General features: G+C 39.2%; 1 protein-coding gene across 1 annotated transcript in view; it reads left to right on the top strand.

The window, feature by feature from the left end:
* The window catches only part of CDC123 (cell division cycle 123), a 33,843-nt gene extending 7,897 nt beyond the window's left edge, over positions 1-25,946 (top strand). Inside the window, exons 6-13 of the mRNA XM_021530981.4 lie at positions 59-165; positions 6,344-6,392; positions 8,003-8,078; positions 10,964-11,086; positions 14,348-14,376; positions 19,452-19,580; positions 21,311-21,448; positions 22,255-25,946. Of these exons, the coding sequence (XP_021386656.2) occupies positions 59-165; positions 6,344-6,392; positions 8,003-8,078; positions 10,964-11,086; positions 14,348-14,376; positions 19,452-19,580; positions 21,311-21,448; positions 22,255-22,281 (678 nt within the window). The 3' untranslated portion in view covers positions 22,282-25,946. The remainder of the gene's footprint in view (positions 1-58; positions 166-6,343; positions 6,393-8,002; positions 8,079-10,963; positions 11,087-14,347; positions 14,377-19,451; positions 19,581-21,310; positions 21,449-22,254) is intronic.
* Positions 25,947-27,719: the final 1,773 nt, after the last annotated feature.

Below are 27,719 nucleotides of genomic sequence, written 5' to 3'. Positions count from 1 at the left end.
GTTTGCAGTCCCTCCTGCTAATAAAGGTGTGTTTCAGGTAATCTCTGTGTTTCTGTAGGATGCCTACTGGATAGCAATGAACAGCTCTCTGAAATGTAAAGCTCTCAGTGACATCTTCCTCCTCTTCAAGAGTTCAGACTTCATCACTCGTGACCTCACTCAGCCGTAAGTCAATTTCCAGCAGACAGTCTTAGTTACACACAGTCAGAAAAAGCCAAAAGCAAACCAGAGAGACATTAAAGTAACACATGACACCAGTGTGCTTTGACACTGTGGGCTAAGAACCTAGCTTTTCCACAACCTTTTCAGAGCAAGTCATGTTTGATTCTTGAGGTTTTTTGCCTTCCCTCCCTTCTTGGTGTTTACTTGTTGCTACCCTCCTTATTGGTGCCACTTCTTATGGTAATACAGCGTGACTTTACCATGTCCTCGTATTTTAAAGCTGTTGAGGTTTGTTTGGCTGCCTGGAAGATGCTTGAGACTTCTGCTAATATATTTTACATATTTCTAGAGCTTATTCTGAACCCAAGTTCTTGTAGCTCTTGAAACAAATACATTCCAGGTGTCTAAGGATAGCAATTGCAGATAAATTTAAAAATATTATGTGCTTGGTATTGATTTTTATTTGCTCACATGAAGGGACTATTTAATGGTATAGGAACAGTTTCCTCCTGTAGTACCTGCATCTCCTTGATTTATGTCACTAATTTCTAAAATACAACATTTTGCTGAAAGAAAATGAGATTACTGGAGTTGATGTTTCTGTTACTATGGTTACTTTTTTGTTTTTTCCCAGACAAGCAGAATTTCAAAGAAAAGAGACAATCCATGGCTTGGTATCTGAGAGATTATTTTCCAGTAATTATTCAATGCTTATTTGCAGCACAGGATATTTTAGGAGACTCAGTCAAATGCAGAGCCATTGTTCTAGGTGCCTCATAGGGGGTTAACAGGTGTAAGTTTCATGTCAACTGGCTTATGTCTTGATAAAGATTTTCTTTTTCAAGTGTGAAACCAGTTATGTTAATGCTGTGCAACTGCCTTCTTTTTCATTCCTACAACTCTAATGAGACTCTCTTCCCCCAGTTTTTGGTACCTGAGAAAAAAAAAGGGAGCTCTTGACAGTAAAGCTGTAAGTCCAATTCTGATGTTGGGTTTTATATCATGTCTAACCTGCAATGAGAGGAGGTGCTGGGGAAGAGGCTGAGGAGGACGGGAGAAGATATTAGCATGATAAAACATTTTGAAAAATATGCTGGGCTTGGGAAACAATTGTGAAGAATGAAAATTTATTTTTTTGGGGTCACAGAGGAATGGGAGAGATGAAAAATCTATAGTTTACATGTCAGAGGTGAGTGAATTCTTGGAGGCCTTTGGTGCCTTCCCAAGGAGTTGCTTTTCATGGTTTCCTCTAATGAGAGCTGGAGTGTCTGGAGGATGGCTTGCTCACAGAGTTGAGCAGTAAAATTTTTGTTGCAATGGCTTTCAGGACTGATTCTTTTAGGTCTGAAAAGGACTGCACAGTTTACATCATCCCTTTGTGAATGTTAAATAGTATGGAGTTTATATTTATTGTCTTCATGCATAAAGAGGTTCAGCAAAATGTACCTAGAGCTCTTTGCAGTGTTCCTGTTTGGTTAACTTTTTTGTAGTTAGTGTCGAAGACAAGCAAGTGTTCAGCAAGTGCCACTTGACTTAGATGTGGCAGTTCTTTGTATGGTAGAATGAATTGGTTCAACCACCTTCACTGATACTGAAATCAGTGTATTTTCTGTCCAGATTAATCTTGTGTCAGTTCCAGTCAGTGCCTCAGCTCTTCACCCCTGCAGTCAGCACTGGCTTGGTAGGAGAGGCAGTGGAGACATTCTGGTGGCTGTGGTGTGAGGTTTCACAGCATGGCTGTTGACTTGAAGCATCAGTGCTTTCACCTGAAGTTCACACGAGAACAGCAGTGGTTGAGCAACCCATAGCAGGCACCTTCCCCGCTCCTGATCCTGCTGTGGGAGAATAACCTCTTGCAGAAAGGCAACACCTCAAACTCCACTGGTTCAGTCCATTTAGGCTTTTTTTCCCCAGTGTGATAAGACCATCAGATAGCACACCTAAGGTGGTAAAAAAGTAAAGCTTATGACATGATTGTGGGAAATCACCTTGGTCTCTATCTTGGTCTCTGTGTAGATCTTGTAATTTGTGACTGTGTCATACTTGATTAAAGCATATATTATTGTCCAGCCTCTGCTTGGTACTTCTAAATTACAAAGTTATTTGTACAGAATGTCCCCAAACAGTGCAATGATTATTGCTAAATTGGAACAGTGGTTGTCCTTAATTATACTATTGATTAGCTGCCAGTTCACTAGTCCTTAGCAAGCAGAAATTAAAAATGTAACTGGCATAAGAACCTGAAGTGCTGAACAAATGAAAATTACATACATAATGCATCCAAATCCCTTGGAAGGACTACTTGGAGAGAGGGGAAATGCACTATATTTTTACTTTGTCAATACTACTCAGTATGGTCTAAAGGTTTATTGCCCTACATAAGTAACAGTTGAAATGCTGAGTACCCTTTTTTTGGTGTTTTGTTTCCTGTGCAATTGTATAAACTTAAATACCCACTTCATGGGTCATAATGGTAAACGTGCAGCATGGTAAACATGCTGCAGTCTGGGTTTTAATCTAGAAACTTAAGCCAATGATGTAGGACTTGAGGCAAACCACTTTCTTTGCCTTTTTCTTCCACTCCCATTTCCTGTCTGCCTTTAAACATTGTTCAGCTCAGGGAATGCCCTTGTTATAATTCTCAACTGTCTCAAGTTCAAAGCTTCAACCATGTAATGCTTCAATATAAACTATTAAAAAGTATGGACTAAGTACAAATACACTGAGTAGGATTAAATTGCTTTGACTGTTTCAAAAGTTTGGATTCCTTCTTGATGCTGACACCTTGGTTGAAGAGGTCAGACTAATGAATCACCTTTCCAGCATGTTAATTTTAAATAAATTAACAAAGACTTCAGAGTGATGTTCTCATTAATGCAGCTGATGTTGTTTCTGCTTCAAAGTCAGCATTGTATTTTACTTAGCTGAAATCACAAAAAATCTTGTGGGTGGTGTGATCTTAATTTTTTGGGCATTAATGTAGGCTTTCAGAAATCTAGTGTTTCAAGTATGTGTGATAAAAAAATCCCTTTCTAACTGGGATTTCTGTTAAGTGATTAAAACTACTCTTTTGAACAAAAAGCTCTGTATAGCACTGATGGATGTATTGGTGTAAAATAGTTTTCTTTCTATTGTTAGAATGGGTGGACTATGTTTTGTTAAAACATGGTTGATTGCTTACCTTGAGACTGGTAGAAATACTAGCAGTACTTCTAATGATGTGATAATGCCCCTTCATTCTGACAACCTTTCTGATGCCAGACTTAATGCTTTTAGTATTGAATTCCAAATTGTAGGGAAATTTCAAAGTTTTTTGAGACGTGGAAGATGTGGAGGAATAACAGCCTGTGTTCTCCGAACAGAACATAGGAGGCAGTGTTGGATCGTGAAGAATGTGCCTTAGCACTCCAGTATCTTTTGGCAGGAGCAGGAGCTGATAGTTTAGGCTTTAATATAAAGTGTTTCAAGGTAGGCAGTTGCACACGAGAGGATGTGGAAAACGAGGCCTTTGATGGTGATATTTTTTCTTGAGGTTTTACTCTTGCCCATTTTTCCTAGCAATTTACGGTGTAGTACAAGATTTTCTTTTCAGTGGTGTATGAATTTCCTATTTCTTTTACACCTCAGAGTTCCAGCAAGGTTTAATATTCAAGGATAAAGCTACAGTTCAAAAACTGTTAAAAACTTCTCCTTAATCTTTTTAAAATAAGATTTTAAAATAAATTATGAGATAATAACAGGGAAGTATCAGGTACAGAATAAATTTTGCAATTCTCTTAATATTCATAATAGTTCCTAATTCTCTCAGTGATTTGCAACAGATGAGTTCATGGCTTTCTTAGCAGGGTAGGTGCTGGAGAAATTTGCCAACCTTATTAAATTGCTTTTCTCAGTGTTGCAAACTGACCTGCATAATGGCTTTTTGTAGCATGTCCTGTGGTCGAGTATTTGCATTTGGAGTTTGACATAGAGTTGCCACATATAAAGAAATCTTGATCCTTCTGGTCTTGACTTCTAAGTGTAACTCTGTAAAAAAGCTGTTGACTACAAGACAACAGAAGAGTTTGATCCCTTCACTCAAAAAGACAATTTTCAGAGGCTTTAGAAAGAAAATACAGCCCAAGTATGTCTCAATTTGGGGTTCCTGACACCTTTCTGATTATTCTTTCAAGTAGGTCCAAACCTGAATAGGATGTGGGTTGAAGACACCCCACTTAGCATTGTGCCTCTAGAGATCAAAAGCCCATCTCTAATACACAAGTTCAGATGGTTCTCAACAATAAATGCTACAATAAGCTGGTAAAAAATATAAAATTGCAACCTCAAGTTGCCCAAAATTTACTCACTGGATGAAGGTGGCCTTTTGTCAATGAAAACTCATGATAATATTAAGAAGGAAAATTAGATGCAAAAACATGAATTTATATTGTCTTGTGCTGTGTACACCCATTTTTTTCCTCATTTGTACTTAGTCTTATTTCATGAAGGCCCCCAAAAAAATACCCTTACTGTGTCTTGCAGTATTTTTGCCTGCTTGCTTGATTTGGCAGTGATACCTGCAGTCTATAGGGCTTGGGATGGCACCCAGGGATTTCATTTTCTGATTTAGAAGGGAAGAGGAACCATCCTTCTCCACATAGCTCTTACCCAAAATATTTGAGGGTTGAGCTAGGGAATAATTTTGATTATAAGGGTGGGGTTTTTTGACTGGTGGAAAAGACTTACTGGAATGAGGTGGATTGCAGGTACCCCAATCTCAGATATGGAGTCTGTGAGAGGTAATACGGGTCCTTGTGTGCAGGCACTGTTAAACTCCATGTGCTGGACTTCATCTGCCTTTGTAGCTAGTTTATTATTGGCTTTGTGTGTGGGGGGGATATTTTCTTCAGCATGATAGGCATATACTCTAGTAAGAGGGGAATTCTGACTCTAGGAAAACTGTGAGCTCTCATGGTTTGTTTCTGTTGCCTTGACACATCTTAAATTGCAGGGAATCTAAACTGTAGTTGAAAGATGTTATCTGTTTACACAGTCTTACAGATATATATGTATATGATGTATTTGATTACTGTGCTTTTGGAAAGTCTGCCTGTATTGCCCTACTTTTCTGTGTGTTGTGGATATTAAAGTCTAAACTAAAATGTGTGAAATGTATTTCTGCTGGCAGCATACAGAATGAACTCTTACAATAGCTCTTCACTTCAAACCAAAGGCTGGGAAGCCATGTCATACAAAAGCAATGTTTATGTGAGACTTTTGGGTTGCTGAATGAAGTTCATGGCCAAAAGGAGATCCTATAAATATTGCATTTAGGACTATTGCTCAGCAGTGACCCTTAACACAGTTCTGTGCTTCCAAGTAGTTTGTTGCCAATAAGGTCAGGGAGTAGAACTGGAAGAAAAACACATGTTCTTCTGTGAAGACCTTTTGAAAGTTACAGAATCTATTGCAAGGTTTACTGTAAAATGACAGAAAGGTACATGGAAGTTGACTTGGCTTATAACTGCCTCCATTTTTGCTAGCCCCTGAAAGGAGCCCGACAGAGTCAGCTCCTCATAAAGGACAAAACCTTGACATCTACTTGCAGTTGTGGAAATAGTTCTGTTTACTCCCACTCTCAAGGGATTTGTAAGAGTATTTCTTAAGGCTCTTAATTTAGAAAGATACCATGCTGTGGAATCAGGAGTGCTGAGCAGCAGTGCTGTTTTGCATCCTTTATTCATGGAAATGAACTGCTGTAAGGCATGATGATGTGTCTCTGTTGTGTGGTTTGGGAAGTTAAACATTAAAAGTACTTGGCAAAACATGCTGCAGTGAAACTGCATTAGATTGCTCAAGTTTATTGGGTCTTTTGAAAATTCAGTTATGCCAGTGTAACAATATAAGGGAAAAAGAGCAGTGCTGTTGATTCAAACAGAAATAAATCAACAGTGAATAAACACTGATGTTTTGGACACATCCCTGTCCAGATTTAAGTGCTTCCAGATTGCAGTAGAATAAAAGAGGTGGTGATAATTGTCAAAAGGAGAGTTGTTGTTATGTATTGCACTTACTTGCTTTGTACATATTGGAAATAATTTAACAGTAGTTCTTATGTTTCACAGTTTGGGGTTATTTTTCTCACTATGGCTGAAATCTTACATGTAAAGCAGATCTTGAAGCCTGTGCCTTACTTTTCCAGATTTATTCACTGTACTGATGATTCCCCTGATCCTTCCTTGAACTATGAGGTAGGACTCCTTATATGATTTCTAAGTAATTTAAAAGAATTGCTCACTGGCTGGGTGACATTTGGGACTGGGTTTCTGTCCACTAAATGTGTTATGTTTGATTTATTCATGTTGCTTTCCATATGAAGGGAAGTCTGGTTCAGCACTGCAGGTCATAAGAAGTTCATTTAATTGCAGATCAGGTGGGCTAAAGTGCATACTTGAGAAGCTTCCTTGCAATATCATCTCATGTCTGTCAGGTTGAGACAGGAAGGACAAGTTCAGTAGCTCAAATAAAATATTCTTGATGGTGAGCTGCTTGTGAACATCACACTGAGGTTACCAAGGGTGAGGCTTTGCTGCAGTGGCTGGGGACATCCTGAACTGGTCTGTTGCATCGTTTCCTATGTTTGTTACCAGATCAAAATGTTCAGCTAGAGGTGCTTTAAACTGTTAATGTGGAGCTACGGCTCTTATGGTAATTTCTAGTCATCTCTCTAATAATAGTTTTGATGTAAATATAACATTTGTCATCATGCTGTGGGCTTAAAGAGCTTTTCGAAAGTGAATGAACTTTGTTTTATTTTAAAGCACTATCAAGTGTGCTTTAAAGATACAGGACATCTAAAAGTTGGAACAAAGAGTTTAATGTTAACACCATTAACATTAGGTTAGGAATGTCATCTCTGGTTACTGAAGCTTTCTGCTGCAGTTTAAAGGGTTTGGGAGTTTCCAGCATCCAGTAGCTGTAACTGGGGCCTTCAAAAACATCAAGTCTTCAGAATATTTCAGCTTAGGAAATACAGAAATTTGAGAAAGTGCCAGAAAGATGCTTTCATTCCCAGGCAGTCTGTCCTGTTGACTATAATAGTTTGCTTTCTATTTCTGTCCTGTGTCCTTATTTTAACTGGTTTGCGCCTTCAAAGGCGTCACAGAATTCTGCTTGGGTGTGTACCAGAATAGAGGTTGATTTGGATAAATTTAATTCTGCTCATCAGCTCCTTTGGCTAGGGAGCAACTTTCTGCCAATTCCATGACAGATTTGTTGTGTTGTACAGCAGGGTTCTTATTTTCCATGCTTTATCATTAATGTAACTTGGAAGTTGTTTCATAAATGATTTCACAGTTATAAATACTGTACAAAGTGGAAGTTCATAAAATTAAAGTGGGAAGGGACCTCAGGGGTTGTCTAGTCCATCCTCATGCTCAAAGCTCGGTAAGAAATGAGATCATATTGTCTCACTTGGCATTTTATAAAATCTGTTTTGAAAACCTCAGTGGGTAGAGGCTGCCCAGCCTCTATGAGAGAGCTTTTCCAATGCTTGACAGTCCTCATGGTTCCTAATGTCCAGTGTGAACCTTTCTGCTTTAAGCTAGTTTAGACTATATGGTCTTTAGAGATGCCATCACATTGAGAGCATTCTGTGATTCACTGAAATGAATAATAAATCTAATTGTTTTGAAATATTTTTAAAGGTGATTATGTGAACTGCAGATTTAAGATTGTTTTGTTTTCTACTATCAGTGGTCATCATTACAGCAAAACTGCAGCTCTAAAAGGAAGACCTGTTCACAAAAGGATGCTGTTAATTGTCTGGAAGAATGCTTTGTCATTTGTTTTTCTTCCACAGCTTGTTCTTCGCAAATGGTGCGAACTAATCCCTGGTGCAGAATTCAGATGTTTTGTCAAGGAAAACAAGCTTTTAGGTAAGGAATTTGTTAAAAACAAAATTATTGGATGAAGTTTTGAGGAGTTTCTCTGATTCCTTGAATGAGAAAATTCTTCAAGGAATGAAGTCTGAAGAAAATTCTTCTGTCTTTTCACACCTCATTTCTGAAATTAATGGCTTATTCTTTCTGTAATTTAAAATGTGGTTTACCACATCTCACTTTCCACTGTATTTGAAAGCCCGACAGCTCAGCATGCTTGCCATTACAATGGGAATATACTTAATTTAATTGTTAATTCAGAAACTTCACTCAATGGCAGTCTTTTATATTCAGGAGCAAATTGCTTTGTCTCCAGCTTGCAGAATGAATACAGAGGCAGTTGTGTGTTGTGCTGCAAATACATGACCCTATGTAGAAAGTTGGGGAGTTCAGAACATCTCTACAGGTGTAGGAGGTGTCTTGAGTTCATATTAAATTCAGTGTAGCTTAGTTAGAGCCTGTTCTGTTGCTCAGATGCAGAATCCTAAATGTAAAACATTTCAAGTGGCACTGAAGAGCCAGGGTAGCCATCCACAGCATGCACAGAGCTCGTGGGTGCATTGGGAGACCTCTGGCAGCTGGAGAACAGGCAGACTGGGCTAGAGCATGTGTTGTAGACAGCTGAGTATGGTAAATTTAGGGTAATTTAGGGTAAATTTAGCTCAGTTTTACTCCTCTGGTTGTGTTGACTATTCTCTGCTGACTATAGCAGGAAATGAGAAGCCCAGTGCACATACAGGTGCTTGATTGAGGGGTTTAATTTCAGAGTAATTACTACTCTGAAATTTGATTTTGGTGTGGTCTACCATGAAACCTTTAGAGATGAGCAGAAACTCAAATAGCTCAGGATTAGTGCACATTTGTTCTGTGCAAGGTTGAATCATTCTGTCTAAACTCTTCTAACAAGGAAGTGTTATAGCAGTGATGGAGCAAATACAGACTACAGGAAGGAAAGTGATTATTTTTTTTTTTTTTTTTTGCTCATTTTGCCTCTCTAATGTCTACATATCCACAAGCCCCAAGCTCCATATCCACAAGTGGTCTGTCCAGGGTTCCTTGTGATGATATGGAAGGCCAGGGGTATTGGCTGTGTAGTTCTCACTCTTTCTCCTGTCTTAGCATGGTGAGTGTGGGCTTGTTTTGGCTGTGCCTTTTTGTACCTGTTGGGAGCCATCAGCAATTTGTTGCTCCACCCAGTCCCACCTCTGTGAACCTTTAGGAGCACACTCCTTGTTCTTCATTTCCTGATTTGGGTTTCCTCTGGAGCTGCACACAGATATTTGAGCTGTGCTAATGCAGGTGCTGTCAACACACACCATTCACCTAAGCCCTTTTATTTTGCTGTTCCTTCTGGTGTTCCTATGCTCATCTTCCCATTTTCTCTCAATTTATGCCAGTTGCAAGTGTATTACAGCTCTATGTAACAAGAGTTTATCTTCTTAATAGCAGAAATTTCCCATTAAGTCTATATTGCTTAATGGCTCCTGACAGAGCTTTTTGAAGGGAGGAGAGCTGAATCCTGTCTTGCTTTGTGATGCTGGAACACCATAACTGCCAGAGATACAAAGCATTTTTATGCTGGATAATTAAGCACTCTGTACATTTCATGGCCAGGTTTTGAAACCTAGTATATCTGCCAGTATGGGATTTTTTTTTTTTTTTTTAGCTAGCACTCCAGCTGCATTTCTGAAGATAGTTCCAAGGTTTTTCACAATATGTTCCCATACTCTTAAAATTAATAAGCCTGTCAGTCAAACTAAGGAATGATACTTGCAGCATAATGAATGATTTTCCAGTTACACATCTGCATCCCTTAGATGCTGTCATCTTTTGGCTTTTGTTTTTTAGACTCGAGTTAAGCTTTGCAGTGGTATTAAAAATTCAAAGTTCCACTGACATCACAAACTTTTTATATGAACTTTTTAAAAAAGAGCATATCTTTGGTGCTAGTCAGAATTTTCTTACAGTAGAACTCTGTGTTTTGTATATGGTTAAAACAGCAAACTGAGGTCACTGATACATGTTCCGTGGGGAATTCTGTCTCTTTTTGTATGTAAATAGCCTGAATTACTCATTCTGCAGTGACGGGGCAGGTCTTGGATTTGACATTAGTCAAGCAGGGTATTGCAATATTTTATGTTGACACATATCCTGTGTGAGAACTCTTGTCACTCAAGATGCATGCAAGTGTATAATCCTGTTGATGTCATTTCAAACCAGTGTCTTGTAGACAAATGCATGAAATTAAGAATTTGTAGGAGGGGTGGTTTGTCTACGTAGGCAAGAAAACTCTTGAGGGAGCAAATGGGAGCACTAAGGTACTGGCCTGCATGCCATCCTACTGATTTGGGGACTTAGGGATTCACCTGTAGTGCCTTATCAAACAGGCACATGTTATTCCACACTTAAAAAAAAATCAGTTAAATGAGAATTTGTGGTATCCAAGTATCATCTTTGCCAATGTGCAAGCTTAGCCTCCCCCCGTGGCATTTCATGGTTCCAAATTGTGGTGCCTATGTGTGATGTGCAGAACAAGGTTTTTGACCAGAGTAACCAAAGGGAATAAAACTGAAAGGAAAAGATGGGAGCTGGAAACTTAAACACAGGCAAGTTACCTCCTGATATTCACTTTAAAATAGTCGAAGTGTGTTCATATAAAATGAGGTTCACAAAATTCTGGACAGAGCTGTTCAAGGGAGAGATTCCTAATGGAAGTACTTTAAGTATAGCAGAATAAAGCTAAACAGTAAGTCACTAATAATGGTAGAAACTTGGGAAAACCCCATCTTCTGTGTCTGATAACTGCTTTTTTTTTTTTCCTGTTTGGATTTTTTGCATGTCTAGAGCTCTTTATAATTATAATTACCTGAAATTATTGACAGGTATATCACAGAGGGACTACACCCAGTACTATGATCATATCTCTAAGCAACATGAGGAGATCTGTAGGTCCATACAGGAGTTTTTCAAGAAACACATACAATATAAATTCTTGGATGAAGACTGTAAGTATCTGGAGGGTATTTGTGGGTATGCATCTCTCTCTTCATTGCTCTTGCTTTCACAGGGCTTGATTCTCTTTAGCTTGGGAGTGTCTGAAAGCTCTTGTGGCTACAGCAGGTCAAGCAGCAAAAGTTTGGCATTACATTGGCAACAAAAAACCCTGAAGGAATAGGCTGGAACTCCCCAAGAAAATACAGGAAATGAGTGGAAGATCCCTTCAAAAGGCATAATAACTTTTTTAAAAAAGCTTTTCCCCCTTATACTTTAAGATAATTTTTACGCCAGAAAAGTGGGCTAGGAGATCCTTGACAAAAGACATTCAGTAGTGAGAAGAATACTTGTTTATAAAGGTGTTGTTAGATGTTTGCTGCTAAATTATTGATGTATTCCTTTAATAAAGGATTTTTAAATTTCTTTTAAATAAGTTTTAATTAATTCTTCTAGAATGTCAATGCACACCAGGTTAGGTGCCAAAACCTTTGAATAAAGGCCCCAGTATTTGATACACCTAATCAGTCCAAGTAAATTGCCTTGTTCTCTAAATGTGAAGTCCTTTGCAAATTTGATTTGAAATAGTTTTCTAACGTGGTTTAGGGAGAATTGAATGGTGTTGCATTGTAATGGGTGATCAATAGTAGTGAAAAACATGATGAAGAAATTTAAATTGGGTCTGATATGGAGCAAACCTCAGCTTAGTAAAAACCCATAAACATAAGAATTTTCTGGCAATTTTATTGTCATGTCTAATGCTTTTAAAAGTCAACCTTTGGGTAGGTTTTTAACATTATATTAATTGTTTTACTGAGACACCAGAACAGTCAAATAGATCTGTCCTCTCTAACTGTCTGAAAAAGGTACCTTCAAGTGCCAGTTTCTGTTATATTGAAATTCTTAATCATTTGAGTCTGCAAAGCTGCTCTGTTTCAGTCCAGGGAAGTTCTCATGAACTGCTGCTTGGAGAAGACCAGCAGAATAGTACATTAATTTAATAAGTCCATTACATTTTGAAGTATGATCAGTCATATAGATCTGGCATTCTGATTACTGCCTTTTAATTTTCTTCTGTGTTTCAATGTAATTTTAGCTGGTATGTAATCAACTGATAGATAAGAATTCAGGGCACTATTTTTGGAAATTGATGCCTAGATTTAGGCTCTGAAATGGCTGTCTGGTGAACTGAGAGGTCTGAAATGTCATCTTATGTAAAGGGTGCCATCTGAGTTGCCTTGAGGGAAAAGGAGGTTTCAGGGCAACCTTCTGGGATGAAGGTTTGTTAACCTTTTATTCTTAGGCACTAAATGCTGGTCCATCTGCAGAGAAATGCCATGAAGAAAATGTTTTCTGTGGTTTTGTGGGTGGTTTTTTTTTAACCACATTGCATTTATCCCCCATCATCTCCTTTGATCCACTGCCTGGTAGCATATGTGTTGTTAACAATAAAAATCTGGGTTTGCTTGTTTGTTTGCTTTTAAAAGGAAAGGTATTACAGTTTTTTTTCTGACTTCTTTTTTCATTGGGGATTTTGATGCTGTTTGGTCTGCTTTTTCCAGTTGGTCTGGTAGCATCTCCAGATGGAAGAGTTGAGTCAGAGCAGCTGAAGCATTGCAGAGTCAGAGCAGTAGGATAACAGATGGGTGAATGCTTTATAAATACTTCTAAATTATGTTAGAACCTTCTAAATACCTTTGATAAGAGCCCAGTAAGAGCAGTGCTCTGGAGGTGTTGATAGTGCAGAGCTGAGCTTTGGCTTTCCCTCTGTTTAGAGCAGTTTCTGGTGAAGTTTCACTACAGTCTCACTGGCACGGGACACTCCTGCTTGGAGAGTGGGAATAATTCAGGTTTTCTTCTTGTTCAGTGTTTGTGACTGTCCTGAACCAGTCACCAGAGTGCAATCAGTCTGAATTCCAGCTGTGTGAATCCCAACAAATACCATTAGCCTCAGTGATTGCCATGGGCTTGCTTTAAGCTGACAGGCCTTACTATAGAAACCCTCAGATACAAAGGCTATGACTATGGAGAGGATGTGGTGCAGGCACTAAGTTCAGTTGAACAGCTGGAGAAGAAATCCTGTACCCCCCTTTGCATTGATGACTGGCTTAGCCACTGAGGACTTGTCTTCCTGGGAGAGCAGAGCACTTAATCCTGGAGTGACTTTGACATTGACGCAGCCCAGCTTGTGCAAAAGCTGTGTGGATTTTTAGGCTGCATGGTAAAAACCAGCTACGTGACTGGCTTTGGCTTTGCGGAGTTGTGGTTTGCCCTTAGCCCAGCCAACTTCACATGAAATGTCAGGTTAAGCTTTACATGCATGGATGTGATCAGTCAACATCCCTGTTCCTGACAGGCAGCTTCCTGACACTCAAGTGTTCTGCAGTCATATCCTGAATTTAGTTTATCCACATGTATTGGGAAATCTCCGAGCTGAAATATTCCCTTACTAGTGAAGGAAACAATAATAAAGCACTCGTCTGAGGCTTTTCTAAATCTTTTTTTTTTCCATTTTTCCTTTCTTCCTGCTAAACTGATACAACTTTTGCATGTAGCCATGCCTGAATGCTTCCCTGTTGATTTCCTTAGCTCAAAAGAAAGACAGCTCAAAGATTTGTTTAACCATCCAGAACAGAAGCTGATGGAAAGCTGAATATACAGAAAGCTGCATTATACGTGTTTAATTAAGCCAAGGGGAGGAACAACAGTGGAGCCAGGCAAGGCAGCTTTGAGTTAGTCACTGAGTGGCAAGGGGGTTGTTTAAAGGATTTGTTGATATTAATTAGGTGTGCTGTGTCTGTTCTGGGTGACATCAAACATGGCCATTTCACTGCCACCGAACCCTTTGTTCCTACAACCTGTTTGTCTTGTTAGCTGCTGAAATCCTAATGTCTGTGGAGCAGGAACCTTCTCTTATTAAATGTTTGTGCAATGTCCAATACAATGAAGTCTTGATCCTTCCCTGAAACGTCTCTGTTCTGCTGTAAACAAAACAGCAGTAATGTCAAAGATAAGCTCTCTGGGCTAAGAGTTTATCAAATATTCTTCATGGGAGAAAAATCAACAGAAGAAACCAGCATTAAATGGAAAAAAACCCAGCAGCTGATTTCCCAGTGCATTAACAATAGTTCTTGAGTATACCCAGTTCTGGCTTGCAGTTCATTAGACATATTGACTTTGCAGATTGTGCTGTGTACACAAGTATTTATTCAGATTTAGATATCTTCTTTGAAATTATCTATCTTTTGCAATTAACATTTTCTTCTCCTTTTCAGTTGTTTTTGATGTGTACAGAGACAGCAGGGTAAGTGAACAATAGGTTGTATATAATTGTTTCTTCTGTGAAAACTTGAAATGCTGCAAAGATCAAGCAAATAATAGCTCTGCCTTCCTAGAATTGATTCTGTAAAAAATAACCAAACAAACAAAAATACCACTAAAGTAAAAACTCCAACCAAACAAAAAAACACCAAGCAAAACCTACTCGATTTTATTCTGTTCCACAGGTCTTTTTCTATGATAAATGCTGTCTACAGTAGGGGAATAATAGGATTAGGGGTGTAAATATGTCTGTGCCAGCGATATAATTATTTAGTTAATATCTTCCAGAGAAGTTGTCTGTTCTAAAGCATGGAGATTAGGCTTCAACTGCAATTTTCTCAGTTCTTTGAATCTACAAGAGGCAACTTAGTTTTTGTTATGACATCAGAGTCCTTGCTACAGTAATTTAGAGTAAAATAGACTATTTCAGTTGGAAGGGATCTACAGTGGTCTTCAAGTCCTATTGATTGATCAGTTCAGGGCTGACTGAAAATTAAAGCTTAAGGTTATGGGTGGTGTTCCCAGGCACATGGTGGGATTTGTGGGGCTGTTCTGTGCAGGGCCAGGGGTTGGACTCAGTGGCTTTGTGGATCCCTTCCAATTCAAGATATTGACTCTTTCATTAAGGCCATGGTCCAAATAGCTTTCAAACATGGGGCATTTTCTTTTAAGACAGATATTTCCATGGGCTTTATTTCTCTTTCCCTGTATTTGTTTTTTCACTACAGCATTTTAACTCATCAAAAGTATCTTTAATATTTCCTCATATTATCCTTGCGAGATTGGAAAATGGTTCATATCTGGAAGTTTAGGATAGGAAGGGATAATTGTCCAAAGAGAGTGTGAATGTGGTGTGCCGAGTTTATGACAGATGGAAGCCAGTTTTTTCTTTTCAAGCTGCTCCAGCCGTGGTTCTGAGAGTTAGGCAGATCCTAACCCTCAACATCCAGATAGTGATGGAGTTGGGAAGAAGCATCCCACCTCAACTATTTGAAAGACGTGTAGTTTAGGGTGTGGTTTAGGGGTGAACACAGAGGTGCTGGGCTAAGGGTTGGACTTGATGATCTTAAAGGACTTTTCCAACCTGAATAATTGTATGGAGGTGCCAGTATCAGAGTTAGTAACCTTGAGTTCTCCTAGTGTGAGTGGGGAGAAATATTTGGTCAGATGAATTGTGCTTGAAGGACTTGATTGGAGAAAGTCTTTATTAGAGTTGAGTGTATTGGAAATAAGTCCTGATTCTCATTTTGAATGTTGCTGAACTATTTTGTAATTGTATAACAGTAAATCGTGCCATAGTTTATAAAACAGGAATGTGTCTCATGTGGAAAACAATGACTGTACCATTTCTCAGCCCAGCTTTTAATGTAGGTGCCTAAAACGAGGCTGTGGGCTAGAGCAGCTATGCTGTAATAGAAATTACCTGCCCAGGCTCAGATCAACAGACGTGAGGATGCTGTCAGGGAAAATGAGGAGCAGCACTTGAGCACTGAACCAGATTCTGCCGTTGGGTGCTCTGCCTCATAGCTGAGGCATGAAGAGAAATTATTTAAGTAAAAGGGTTCAGCCTGTGGTATCTCAAATGAGCAGTGTTTCTTCATATGTCAAGATAAAATATATCTGTTTGTAGATTTCTCTCCCTTCCTTCTACCCTCAGGTCTTGTAAACCGCCAGCTAGCCCTTTGTGTGTCAGATGCTGCTCCTTTCACACTTACTATTGTGGTTTGCAACTGTGTTATTCATCGCTCCCTTGGCGTGTGAGTTACAGGCAGCAAAAGAATATTGTGAGCATGATTAATTTCCAAAGCCCGTGCTCCTCATCAGGCTGGTTGCACAGCAACCTCACCTACAGAAGGAGAAAAATGTTCACTGTCTGCTTGTTTTAAATCCTTTCAACTCAAAATATTCAGCTTGGAGAAGCAAGTTGTTGTTACTGTTGTAAATGACGGCAGTCTCCTCCCCGTGCTCACTTCAGTTGCTTTAGAGACTGTCTGGAGTTGGCTCCACAGGTCCTGCTCACTGAGTTGGAGGGGGAGTTCACAAAAGCCTGAGAGTCTGCCCGTTGCTGTGTCCCAGGTGTGAACAGCAAACCAAGTTCAAAAGAAGTCGCTGTGGTAAGGCAGAGCAATGCAGGGAGGGGCTCTGGACTGCTACTAGCTCACAGCTCTTGTTAAAGAGCAGACCAGTGCTTGTGTCTGTGCCTTGTGAGCATTGTCATTGTGCAAGAAGGTGCAGCTGGAGTTAGGGAGATGTAACAGTTCTCATTTTATCTGTCTTTGACTTCCTTTAAACAACAGGTTTTGTCATGGGCACTTCCTTTCAGTGCCCTGCTGCTTACTGCCTTAGCAAAATAAGGCATGAAGTTGACAGAGTGCTGTAAATCTATTGATTCCTTTTTTTAGGATGAGAAGAAAACACCATGTAGTACAAGTAGGGGAATTTTTTTTTTCCTCTCCACACAATTTTTTTTTCTGGTCTTGTATGACAAAGATTACTAATAGCAGGCAAAAGATAGCAGATAAATAGCCTTACTACTGCTTTTTAGATACATAGTGCAAGTTATCTGAAACTGTATTTAAATCATGACAGGGCATGTAAGACTTGAGAGAGAATTTAATCTTAAGAAAAGGCAGTTTGGTTACTCACCCAGGGTTATATACACTCCTTTTAATGAGCCCTGGAAAGAGATACTTACTTTGGTTGGCCACTTGTCATCAATTTGCAGCTATCAAAGCTCAGTGCAGATTTAAGACCATCTCAAGGAAACAGCTGTTGCACTGCTGCCTGCAGGGGTTGAGGAACACTGCTGGGTGCTCACAAAAAACATGTTGCTTTCAGTAGTTTCAAAATCAATTTTCAGTTTTTTCCAGGGTACATTTATTCTCTAGAGAAGTGATCTTAATGTTCCTGTGAAAAAGCTGAGCTGGATGTATTTGGGCTGAAGAGGAATTTCTGTGAAAGCCTTTCATAGGGAAGTATTAGGTATAAACGTTTCTGATGCAAGGAAAGATTCTCTGAACTGCTGAATGAACTTTGTCAGCCATTGCTTCTGCCTGTGATTAAATTGGTTAATTAGCTTGTTTTTCCAGAGTGATAGAATGAATCTAAACCCACAGATTCCTCCCCGTGCTGCCTTGGAGCTGACAAGACACCCCCATTAGGAAAAGTAAAAGATTGCTTATAATGAGAATTTGTGACAGCCTTTTGAGGAGGACCAGAGCTGGGAAATGACAGCAGAGCTTGCCCCATTGGCTCTCTGCTCTGGTGGTGCCAATATTAGTTCAGAGGTGTTGCAGCTCAACCATGCAGATCTGGGCTTGCTCACCCTTCCAGAACAAACAAGAAACCACTCAGGTTTGTGTCCCCCAGTTTGTAGTTTCTTTTGTAGCTGTCTGGTTTCAGCACTGTTGTTTCTGTGCTTTGGCTTTTTAAAATGTGTTCTGTGAGAGCTGTTCCCCGTGGACCTGCCCTGAGCCAGACACCTGTGAAAGCCTGTGTGCAACCACACTCTCCCTACTGGGCTGCTGGCCCAGCTCCAGCTTGCAGGTCATAACCACTGGTTTCATCTCCGCTGGGACTCCCCACACCTGCACGAGGAGCTCACTGTGGATGCTGACAGAGGCACCAGAACATTTCTGCTCACAGCTTCCCATCATTTACAGTCCCACAGTGTGTCAGTGCCTGTGGGATAGCTCAGGTGGCGTGGGTGGGGGAGGCAGTCTCCGTGTTATTCTCTGCCGACGCTTCAAAAGCATCTTTGTGTGTTAGAAACCAGATGGCTGTAGTGTAAATAATTGAATGTATTTGCTGTTTGTATCGAGATAGGCAAGATCTTTTAAAGCAAGAAGATCCTTCAGAAATGAAGGAAAAGAGGAGAAAGCAAATGAATGTTTAGTAGCTACACAATTTCAGCTTTGTTTTCCAATTCCAGTTGATCTTTTTAATAAACACAATAAAACTCTTCAGCCCTGCTTATGTTACTGCAACTGTTTCCTTCCCTGTTTGATAGAACTGATTTCATCCAGATATAATATTGGTTTTGCACATCTTTACTAGCATCTGTAGTCATATTTCCTTATAATTTATAACAATGTTTTGTTTTATTAGAATAGTTTATAGTTCTTTGGGCAGGAGAAAATGGGCCTGTGCTGGGGGTTGTATCTTGAAGTGACTCAAGGAGCACAGACTATTTCTTCCTCCCCCACATGTCTGTTACTCCTAATACATCTTGTTAGTCTCTGCTTTCTTTTTTCTTTTTTCCTTTTTCTTTTTTCGGTTGTAAAGCAGTTGTGTTGTTGTGCACCCTACCACAACTGTTTGGAACACAGATGTGTTAAAGATGGGGTAGAAACTAGTGTGGACTACTAGTAATGACTTAAAAATGCCTTTAAGTAATTCTTTATTTATCTATGTGTGTACAGCATCTTTGATGTTTCATGAGCTCCACTAACATTTTGCAGACCCTGCTCTCTGTTTTTAGGGTCCCTTCTAAGATCAAGAGCAGCGATTTTTGTAGACTGCTGGATAGTACAGTGTTGCTGAGGTGTTTTTTCATGGAAAGCAAAATCCCTATGTGGGCAGTTTGGGTTTTTTTGTTTGTTTGGTCATGTTTTGGGTTTGGTTGTGTTTTGGGTTTGGGTTTTTTTTTTTTTTTTTGTGGTTTTTGATTAGTGCTTTCCCCTATTTCCTGTTCATTCTCTCTGGGGATCTTGGGGATTAGCCATAACTTCGGTGGGCTCATCTGAAAACACCTTGCATAGAACTAAATTCAGTTTATTTTAGCTCTGTCTGATCTTCTGTTTAAAAAAAATCAAAGTAAATTAGTACATGATAGCTTGCTGTGATATAAAACTCTATAATGCAAAGGATTTTAGAATATCTAAAACCTCGTTTAGAAAACCAGGTAGTTTCAATTTTGACATCTTTTTATGTTAAGACCAAGCATACTACAATAATATGAGTATATGTGTATTTTGATATTTTTTTTGTTTGTATTCCTCTTTTTTGCTTTGTTTTAGTTCTGTGGTTTGTTTTAATTTGTCTGTGGTTCCTTTGCAGGGTAAGATTTGGTTAATAGATTTTAACCCATTTGGTGAAGTAACAGACTCCCTGCTCTTTACATGGGAAGAACTCACCTCTGGAAAAAACTTGAAAGGAGACCAGAGTGAAGGGGAAGCAACAGAACAGGTGAGAGAGGCTGAATAACATCCAGCAGGATTTATGGCCTTATTTTTTTCTTTATTTTGCTGTTGCAATCAAATTGTGATGCAAATCCCATTGAAGTAAATTAAGCTCCTGTGAAATGTAAACTCTCTGTAAGTAGAATCTACCTTATAGTTAATCTCAACAAGTATCACCTGCTAGTTTTAGAGACCTGCAGGGGAAATTTTAGTTCAAACAGTACAAGCCCATATTGCAGCTTTGACCCCAGTGCAAAGAAGATGCCCTGAAACTTGCTTTTACACAGTTTTGATGCATTCCTTTCAATTTTTTTTTAAATCTATTACTTTTCTATATTATCATTTAAATTTCTACTTGGTTCTTGATATCTGTGATGCAGTTTCCTGCATCTCCAGTTTTATGCTTGGGGGGAGACAAGCAGAAGCTTAACTTATGTCTCTTCCTCATCTGGAATACCCTTAGCAAAGCTTTGTCATCTGGTTGAACTCCCAGGACTTGCAGAACAAGGCTTTTCCATCCCTCTTCCAAGCAGCATTTCCTCTGCAAAAAGAAGTAACTCCCCATTAATACAGAAAGGGAGGAAGAGTCTTCATTTTTTGTATTCCAGCTTTTTTTGCATCTTGAGACAATGTCCTCACATCTTAGCAAATCCTTGGGTAGCTGGGTAGGAGATAGAAAGTGGTGTGTTAGTGCATCTTGGGAAACACTTGGTTATTTTCTTTCCTTTATTTCCTCGCTGTTAACTGCATTAGAGGTCACTGAAACAACAAACTTCATTGAGCTGATTTTAACATTTGAGAGTTAGCCCTTTCCATAACACACTGACAGGGAAACCCCACTCCGGGCTGTCCTTCAGGCCATTGCTTCTGTCTCACCATGGGGCTGTTGCTGTATGAAAACCCATTCCATGAACCCTCCTGCTAAAATATTTGTCTTCTTTGTTAGAACACACTCCCAATTCTAGAGCTGTCTCTGGGACACATGAATTTTCAGTCTGGGATTTCTTTTTCTCGTTGCCAGATGCTTTGCACAGTTTTCTTTAGTTCAATCGTGGATGAAAAGCAGAATAACTTTTTTTCATGTTGCATCTGACATCCAGTCACATAATCTGGTGTAAAGTTGCTGATCTTTCTTAAAATGAAGCTGTTTATTGCAGTACAGCTGGCAATTGCATGGCATGTCAATGTGTTGAACTGAAAATTATATCATTCTCCAAAACCTGTTGCTACATTTCAGCATTTAGAGATATTTTTGGCCCTTTTATAGAGTTTTTTTTTGGATGGAAATTGGATGGAAAACTTAAATTATAATTTCATTAAGGTTATAGTTGCAAATGTGTTTAAAGAAGGAAACTGTGAAGATAAGTTTAGGGATTCTATCAAAAAAATTTTTCTCTATCCAGATATGTATCTAGATCCTATTGCCCAAAGTTCCTTATAGTTCCATTATTACAGCACTGTCATAAGCATGAATTTATTAAATACATTAATAACAGATACACTGTAGAAACTTTAAAGTGAGGTAATGAAAGCCATTATTTGACTGTTTAACATGTTTGACATTTCAAATTGCTTCTAAGTGGGCAGAGGTTTTACAAGAAAGCTACAATTTTTAGAAAGCGCAAGTTTAGTTGAGTGAGTGCCAAATAAACTCATTGGCAGCGTGACTCAGTCTCACGGAGGAGTCCCAGAAACATTTCATATTCATGTCCACTGCTCTTATCTCCTTTTCCAAAGGATTATCCAGTGTTCCGTTGTACCAACAGCAAAGTCACCGTCCAGCCCAGTCCCTACCTGAGCTACCGACTGCCCAAGGACTTTGTGGACCTTTCCACAGGAGAGGATGTTCACAAATTGATTGACTTTCTTAAACTGGTAAGAAGTAGCAGAAAAAAATCTCTGACCTTCCACCTTTGTCAAATGGAACCACCAAAGTCCCTGGATCTCTGTTTTTGTTACTAACAAAGTGTACAGAATTACAGAAAAAGCAATGTATGAAGCAATCACACAATGTATTGTTGGGTTGATTGTTTCTGAAGTGATAAAGGGCAAGCTTTTTACTGCTCTCACTTTGCTTAAATAATTTTATTTTTGTGGCAAGCAATGAATGTAATTTTACAAATCTTACTGAAGAACTGAGTTGTTTCCTTTCTTATTGAAATATAAATATGAATGGAAGTGTGTTTTTTGAATGCCTGGAGCTAATGCTTTTAACTTTTAATGTTTTCAACTTTTTTCTTTAAAAGTTACAAGACAAATATATTAGGAAAAACAATGATAGAGTTGTTCCTTTTTCAGTCTGCTTTCTTTGTTCTTTTAATGCACAGTGACATGAAAACATGGTATCTTTGTAAGGCAGGGAAAGGAAGGCAAATTACCTGCATCTGCATCTCTGATTCATGCCACCACCATGATGTTTTCTGGTTCTTGTATAGTCCATGAGTTAATGGACTAGGAAAATCTTGTTCTTTAACTGGAAATAAAGTTTGGGATGAGAGAGAGAGGGTTGATATTGCTCTGTTCCTTTTGCTGGAAAAATATCTCTTACTGTTCCAAAAAATGACTTAGAAGTGCAGTCACTGTCTAATCCATTGTATCTGGAACACTTGTCATGATTTATTGGTACTCTTACTTCAGATAACTGTGTCCTAACATTCTGAACTCTCCTGTTCTGTTGACAGAAAAGAAATCAGCAAGAGGATGACTGAGGTACCCAGAAGCATTACATTGAATTACAAGCAAGAAATGTGGCAAAATCTGTATTTAGCATAACTATTAAACTATTGATTTAAAGAAAACCTGCTTTTTATAGTCAATGAAAGACCTGAAGAGCTGTTCATCGCCAGCATCTGTTGGTTTATACAAAAGTGTAGGGAAGATTTTTCAGGGAAACATGAAAGGTCAGGATGAGTTCTCACTGGATTCCAGGTGCAAGGAAGCAACAGCCTAAGTGCAGCTGAACAACTGCTTTCCATTTCTCATAATGTGAAGATTGATGCCACTGAGCTACACCTTCAGACTCTCCTGTGTAAATATGGCAACATGTAATGCTTTTGCAGTAAAAACATGGAGCATTCTCTGAATTTAGGCACAGTCTTGCTTAATATGTAGTCACAAAGAAAAAGGAATGTACATTTTTATCTGTAGTAACCTTCTAAAATTGTAAATTGATTTTGTTTTGAGAGCACTTCTCATCCTTTATGTAAAAAAATTAAAAATGGAGAAGGGATTATTTTCTTTGTTACAAGGGCTAATATTTCATTCCAGAGAACAGCTATAGCTGTAGTAAACTACTTAAAGTTTGAAAATTTTGCATATTGGGAATTTGGAATTCTGAATGCATTTAAAGTGAAGTAGTATTTTCACAGTTGCTAAAGCAACAAAATTCATCTAACTTGACCAGATTTAATTTAATTTTCATAGTAAAGCTTTCTTGAAACTTGTTTTTTTCAACATGATTTCATACAAGACATCATCTGTGACTTTAATCTACATAATTAACATCAACCTATAATTTTATATGCAGACTCAGTCTTATTTCTTTTGTGTCACATCTCTGAGTTTCTTATGAAAGCAGTTATTCTTTCAGCTCTTAAAATTCTGTATTCATTTTTTACTTCTTGTTTTTTGTATAAAGAGAAGCTTGGCTAAATCTGGGGAAACAGAAGCTCTTGTTGCCAGTTGCTGTTGTTTGGGAGGTGGGGGAGGACAGTTTTAGGTGAATCACCAGCTGACTTTTGGATATAGGTGTTTGTATGGCATCAGTAATTTATTAACAGTGTGCAGAGTTCCCATTGAAACAAAAGGACATTGAAGAAGCTCATAACCCCTGGAAACTGGTTCCTATTTCAAACCAGTTATGTGATACTGTGTGTGTGTGTGTATATAAACCTGTTTGTGTTACTTTGCCTTGCTTTTGCTGTCGGATTGGAATGGTGCTTGGTTACAATCTGTTCTTGGATGTTAAATCTGAGCTAAGTTGTTAAATTATTACCTAATGTCTTTATTTAGCTTCACTGTTGAATGAAAACTTACTCAAGTTAAAGATTATGCAGATTAAGAATCCATATATTGATGAAACATCACAGATGAAAGCTCCTGGAGTCAGAACAGTCTGCCCTGAATTGAAGCATTGTTTGAAGCATTGGAACCTGCTTCTCAATAGCTTTTTGTATTCAGATTAGATGATCATTAACTCAGGGCTGGGCTATACCTAATTCTGCCATACTGCAGGATTTTGGATGAGTGTTTCTCACCCTCTCCAGAGGGATAATTTGAGTATAAATGTCTCTAAATCGGGTAGGAACCTCAAAGTGTAAAAAATTAACAAAGCTTTCCTCTTTGTTTTAAAGTTCTAGCTATAGCTTAAACTGTTGTGATGATCTAACCACACTTCCTTTACACAGATGATGCCTGGAACTTCCAATAGATCCATAAATGCTTCTAAACTACAGAGTATTGTCTTTAAAAACAAAGTCTTAATTTAAAGCTGGAAGATAGTTTCCCACCTCTTCCACGTGGGCTCCACAAATTAATTGTCCTGTTTGTCCTGCTTCCTTTGGGCTAACTCCTAGTGAAGAACCATGAAAGGTAGCAGAGCAAAAATACTGGTCCCATGTTCAGAACTGGTACAGAATCAATCCCCAGTATAAAAATATGATCTACAGGATAAGGCCCCCCAAAATACCATATTCTTACACTTTAAATACATACTTTATAGGTACTTTGCTTTTTTTGCCCAACTTCAGGTAACCAGAGAGTGAATTTTATTTGGCTGTTAAATTAGATTCCTCTTCTAAAAGAATTTTCACTCTATATGTCCTTTTGATCTCCTAGGATAATTAACAAACATATTCCTTTTGGGGAGCTGAGGGAGCTAATGTTGGTAGATTACAAATACTTCAGATCAATTTTACACTGAGTAATACATGACACTTTTCTTTCTATCATAAAAGCAGTTTCTGCCTCTAGGCATTATATACAGAAACTCGAAAATACAAATTTCCAGTTGTTCAGGTCCTTGTTCATGGAATTTAATTATATCATCACCATTTGCTAAGTAAGGGCCTACTGTATACTATATATTCCTAATTATATGCTTAAAACACAGTGTAAAGATGCTTGCAGTCTCATCTAGATGACAAACAAGAAATTTCAGAGGGAGGTAACATGGCAGTCATTTTATACAGATCCTGTGCCTGCCAAACCCTGCAGAAGTCTGGCTGCATCTGATGGCTCCAGCAGTGAGACTCAGTTCTTGGGCTGCAGCTCTGCCAGGAGTGCCAAGGAAAAGTCCTCATTGTTTCACAGCCCATTACTTGTGATGTTTATTCTCCCAGATGGATAGTGGGGATCAGGATTCCTGGAACCCCATAAGCAGCAGTTGTGATCATGTCCTGGCTTAGTTGAGGATTTGGAGTAATGCTCCTGGGCTTCAGAATGTCCATGCTGTTTGTTCTCTTTTGACTCTTCTTTCTCCAGTGTTGTCCATGTCTTTCCTCATCCCTCAGCCTCTTATTTGGATAAATACTAAGATCAGAATTTGTAGTAGCAGCAGCATGGATGATACTGATCTGAATTTTAAAACCTCTGTCCACTTTTCCCTTCCTCTTAAAAAGGCATGTTTTTAAGTAGTGCTCTGTAATACCTAAAAAAACCACCTTAACTCTAAAAGTAGGGGAGAAATGTCCAGGTCCGAGTCTCAGCAAAATAGTAGCGCTTGTGGGATGCTGATCACAGCATAAATAAATAAATAAAAATCCACATAAATGCATCTGACACCCTTGGCTAGAAATCTCATCTGTCTCATTGTTACATACTCACCTGCTGCTCATGTCCAGGATGCAGAGAAAAGGTGCCCTGTAAGATGCAGTTCAGGAGCTCATTTGAGCAACAGAGACCCTTAGACACTCCTGGTTTCAGTCTCTCAGGTGAGCATTGCCAGCTGAAAGGACCCCAAAACAGATCAGTGGCACTGTGGAGATGGGTAATAGCATGGCACACACCTTTGTAAAAATCCTTCTGTACCTTTGTGCATGACTGAGTTCCGCTTTCAGAAACTTCCAAATTTGAAGTGCCAAATAGCCAGAGAGGAGCACAGGGTGTTTGTCAGTAAGCATAAATAGGCAAATCAGCTTGGCAGCTGGTAATTGATTTCAGCCTTAGGGACCAGAAGTATCAATTCTGGTTGTATTTGGACACGTTGCATTTTGAACATTAGTTCAAGAAATAATACTGAACTAAAATACGTATTTTTGGCCAAGAGATGGTGGATGTGAAGTGTAACACAGGAACAGACCATGGTGCTTTTGATTCATGAAGGACACTTGGTAACACTGGTACTTAAAGGCTTAATAAATCTACCTTAGCACAAGCTTGTCTGGATGTTGAATTAACATTGTCTTCTTATTTGAATTTGATGACATCTGTAAAGACACAATCTCCAACTTGTGGTCACCCTGACATTATATAGAGCTTAAATAAGACTTGTTGCTGTAACTGTTATGTTTTGTGTAGTCTTGAAGTTTTCTCAAAGATACAGAGCCCTGAAGCAGTTTTGTGTGATTACAGGATTTAGTAGCAACAATGACATTGGCACTGCAGTAAGTCTGGTTTGGGGTTTTTTGGTTCTTTCTTTTGGGGAGGGCAGACTGGGGGAGGGAGGTATCCTGTTATATTTCTTCATGTGAACTTTTGCAGCAATGGCTATCCTACCTGGGTATCAATAGTGTTTTGATTTCTCTGAGGCCTTCTGAACAGCTGGCCAGGCTTCTGCCAAGGTTGTGTTTTGGCAACTTGTAGGGAAAAGTTGGTTGGCTGGTTGGTCATAAACACTGACTGCTCAGGGCCTTTCTTCAGGGAAGGTTGCTAGTTGCAGCTGGACTTTCAGACAGATTTGTGGCTCCTAAACAGCATTACTGTCCAAAAGAGAGAGAAGAATCCATTCTTATTTCTAGTCTTTATGGCTCAAATCCAGCTGGTGGAGGGACTTGAAATTCTGGGTTCTGTCTTGGCTTCTGCTATGAAACTGTGTCCTGACAGATTGTAGCACTTCATTGATGTAAATGAATTATTCATGGGAGCTGGGACTGTAATATCCAGGAGAGAGAATGAGCATGTGAAGCTAAAGCGTCTGTACACCCGTGTGAGGAATACACAGGAGGAGCTCAGCGTCAGGATGTGTCAGAACTGATTGATGTGCATTTCAGTGACTTTGGAGATAAACGGCAGCACTGGATCAGAGACCTATCTTGTCACTCAGGAAAGGCTGGGGGCACTATGCTGAGAGCCAAGGGTGTATTTCCAAAGCTTGGGAATCACAGAATGTTTTAGGTTGGAAAGGATTGTTAAATATCCTCTAGTCCTCAAATGCTTCCAGGAGTAGGGCGACCACAACTTCTCTGGGCACCCTGTTCCTGTGTGTCTCACCAACTTCATCATGAAGATTTTCTTCCTTAATGTCAATCTAAACTGAACCTCTTTCATTTTAAAGCTGGTGCCCTTTGTCCTGTCACTACAGCCCCTGGTTTACTGTAAACCCCTTTTAAGTACTGAAAGTCTGCAGTGTGGTCTACCCAGAGCTTTTCCCAGCTTTCCCCACCTCCCTCAGCCTTTCCTCAAGGGACAGGTATTCCAGCCTTGGGATCATTTTTGATTTGCTGGATTTGCTCCAACAGGTCTGTAACTTTGCTGTATTGGGGACCCCAAAGTTGCATGCAGCACTGCAGGTGGGGCCTCACCAGAGCAGAGCAGAGGGGCAGAATTCCCTGCCTGGATCTGCTGCCCACAGTGCTGGGGATGCAACCTGGGACATGTTTGGCTTTCTGGGCTGGAAGTGCATATGGCTGGCTTGTGCTCAATTGTTTGTCCACCAGTATTTCCAAACAATACTTGAGAATCTGTTGGGAAAGTGCCTAACATGGGAAGACTTGAAAAGACAGTTAATAGGATTTTTTCCAGAGGACTGTTTGTATTTCAGAAGGTACAGGGTTGTTGTTACTCTGGAGTTAACTATTCTAGGTTGCAGTCAGGCTTATTTGAAGCTTAAAACTTTAAAAGTTAGAAGTAATTCAGGTGGAAGTGGCCATGGAGTTGGCATTTGGTGCTCTGGAGACAGCAGGGAGATGAGAGAAGCAGAATAAGGACC

The sequence above is a fragment of the Lonchura striata genome, chromosome 1A (assembly GCF_050655825.1).
Source record: "Lonchura striata isolate lonStrDom1 chromosome 1A, ASM5065582v1, whole genome shotgun sequence".
NCBI lineage: Eukaryota > Metazoa > Chordata > Aves > Passeriformes > Estrildidae > Lonchura > Lonchura striata.
The sequence above is the reverse complement of the archived record's forward strand: the minus strand, read 5'-3'. Positions and strand labels throughout refer to the sequence as shown.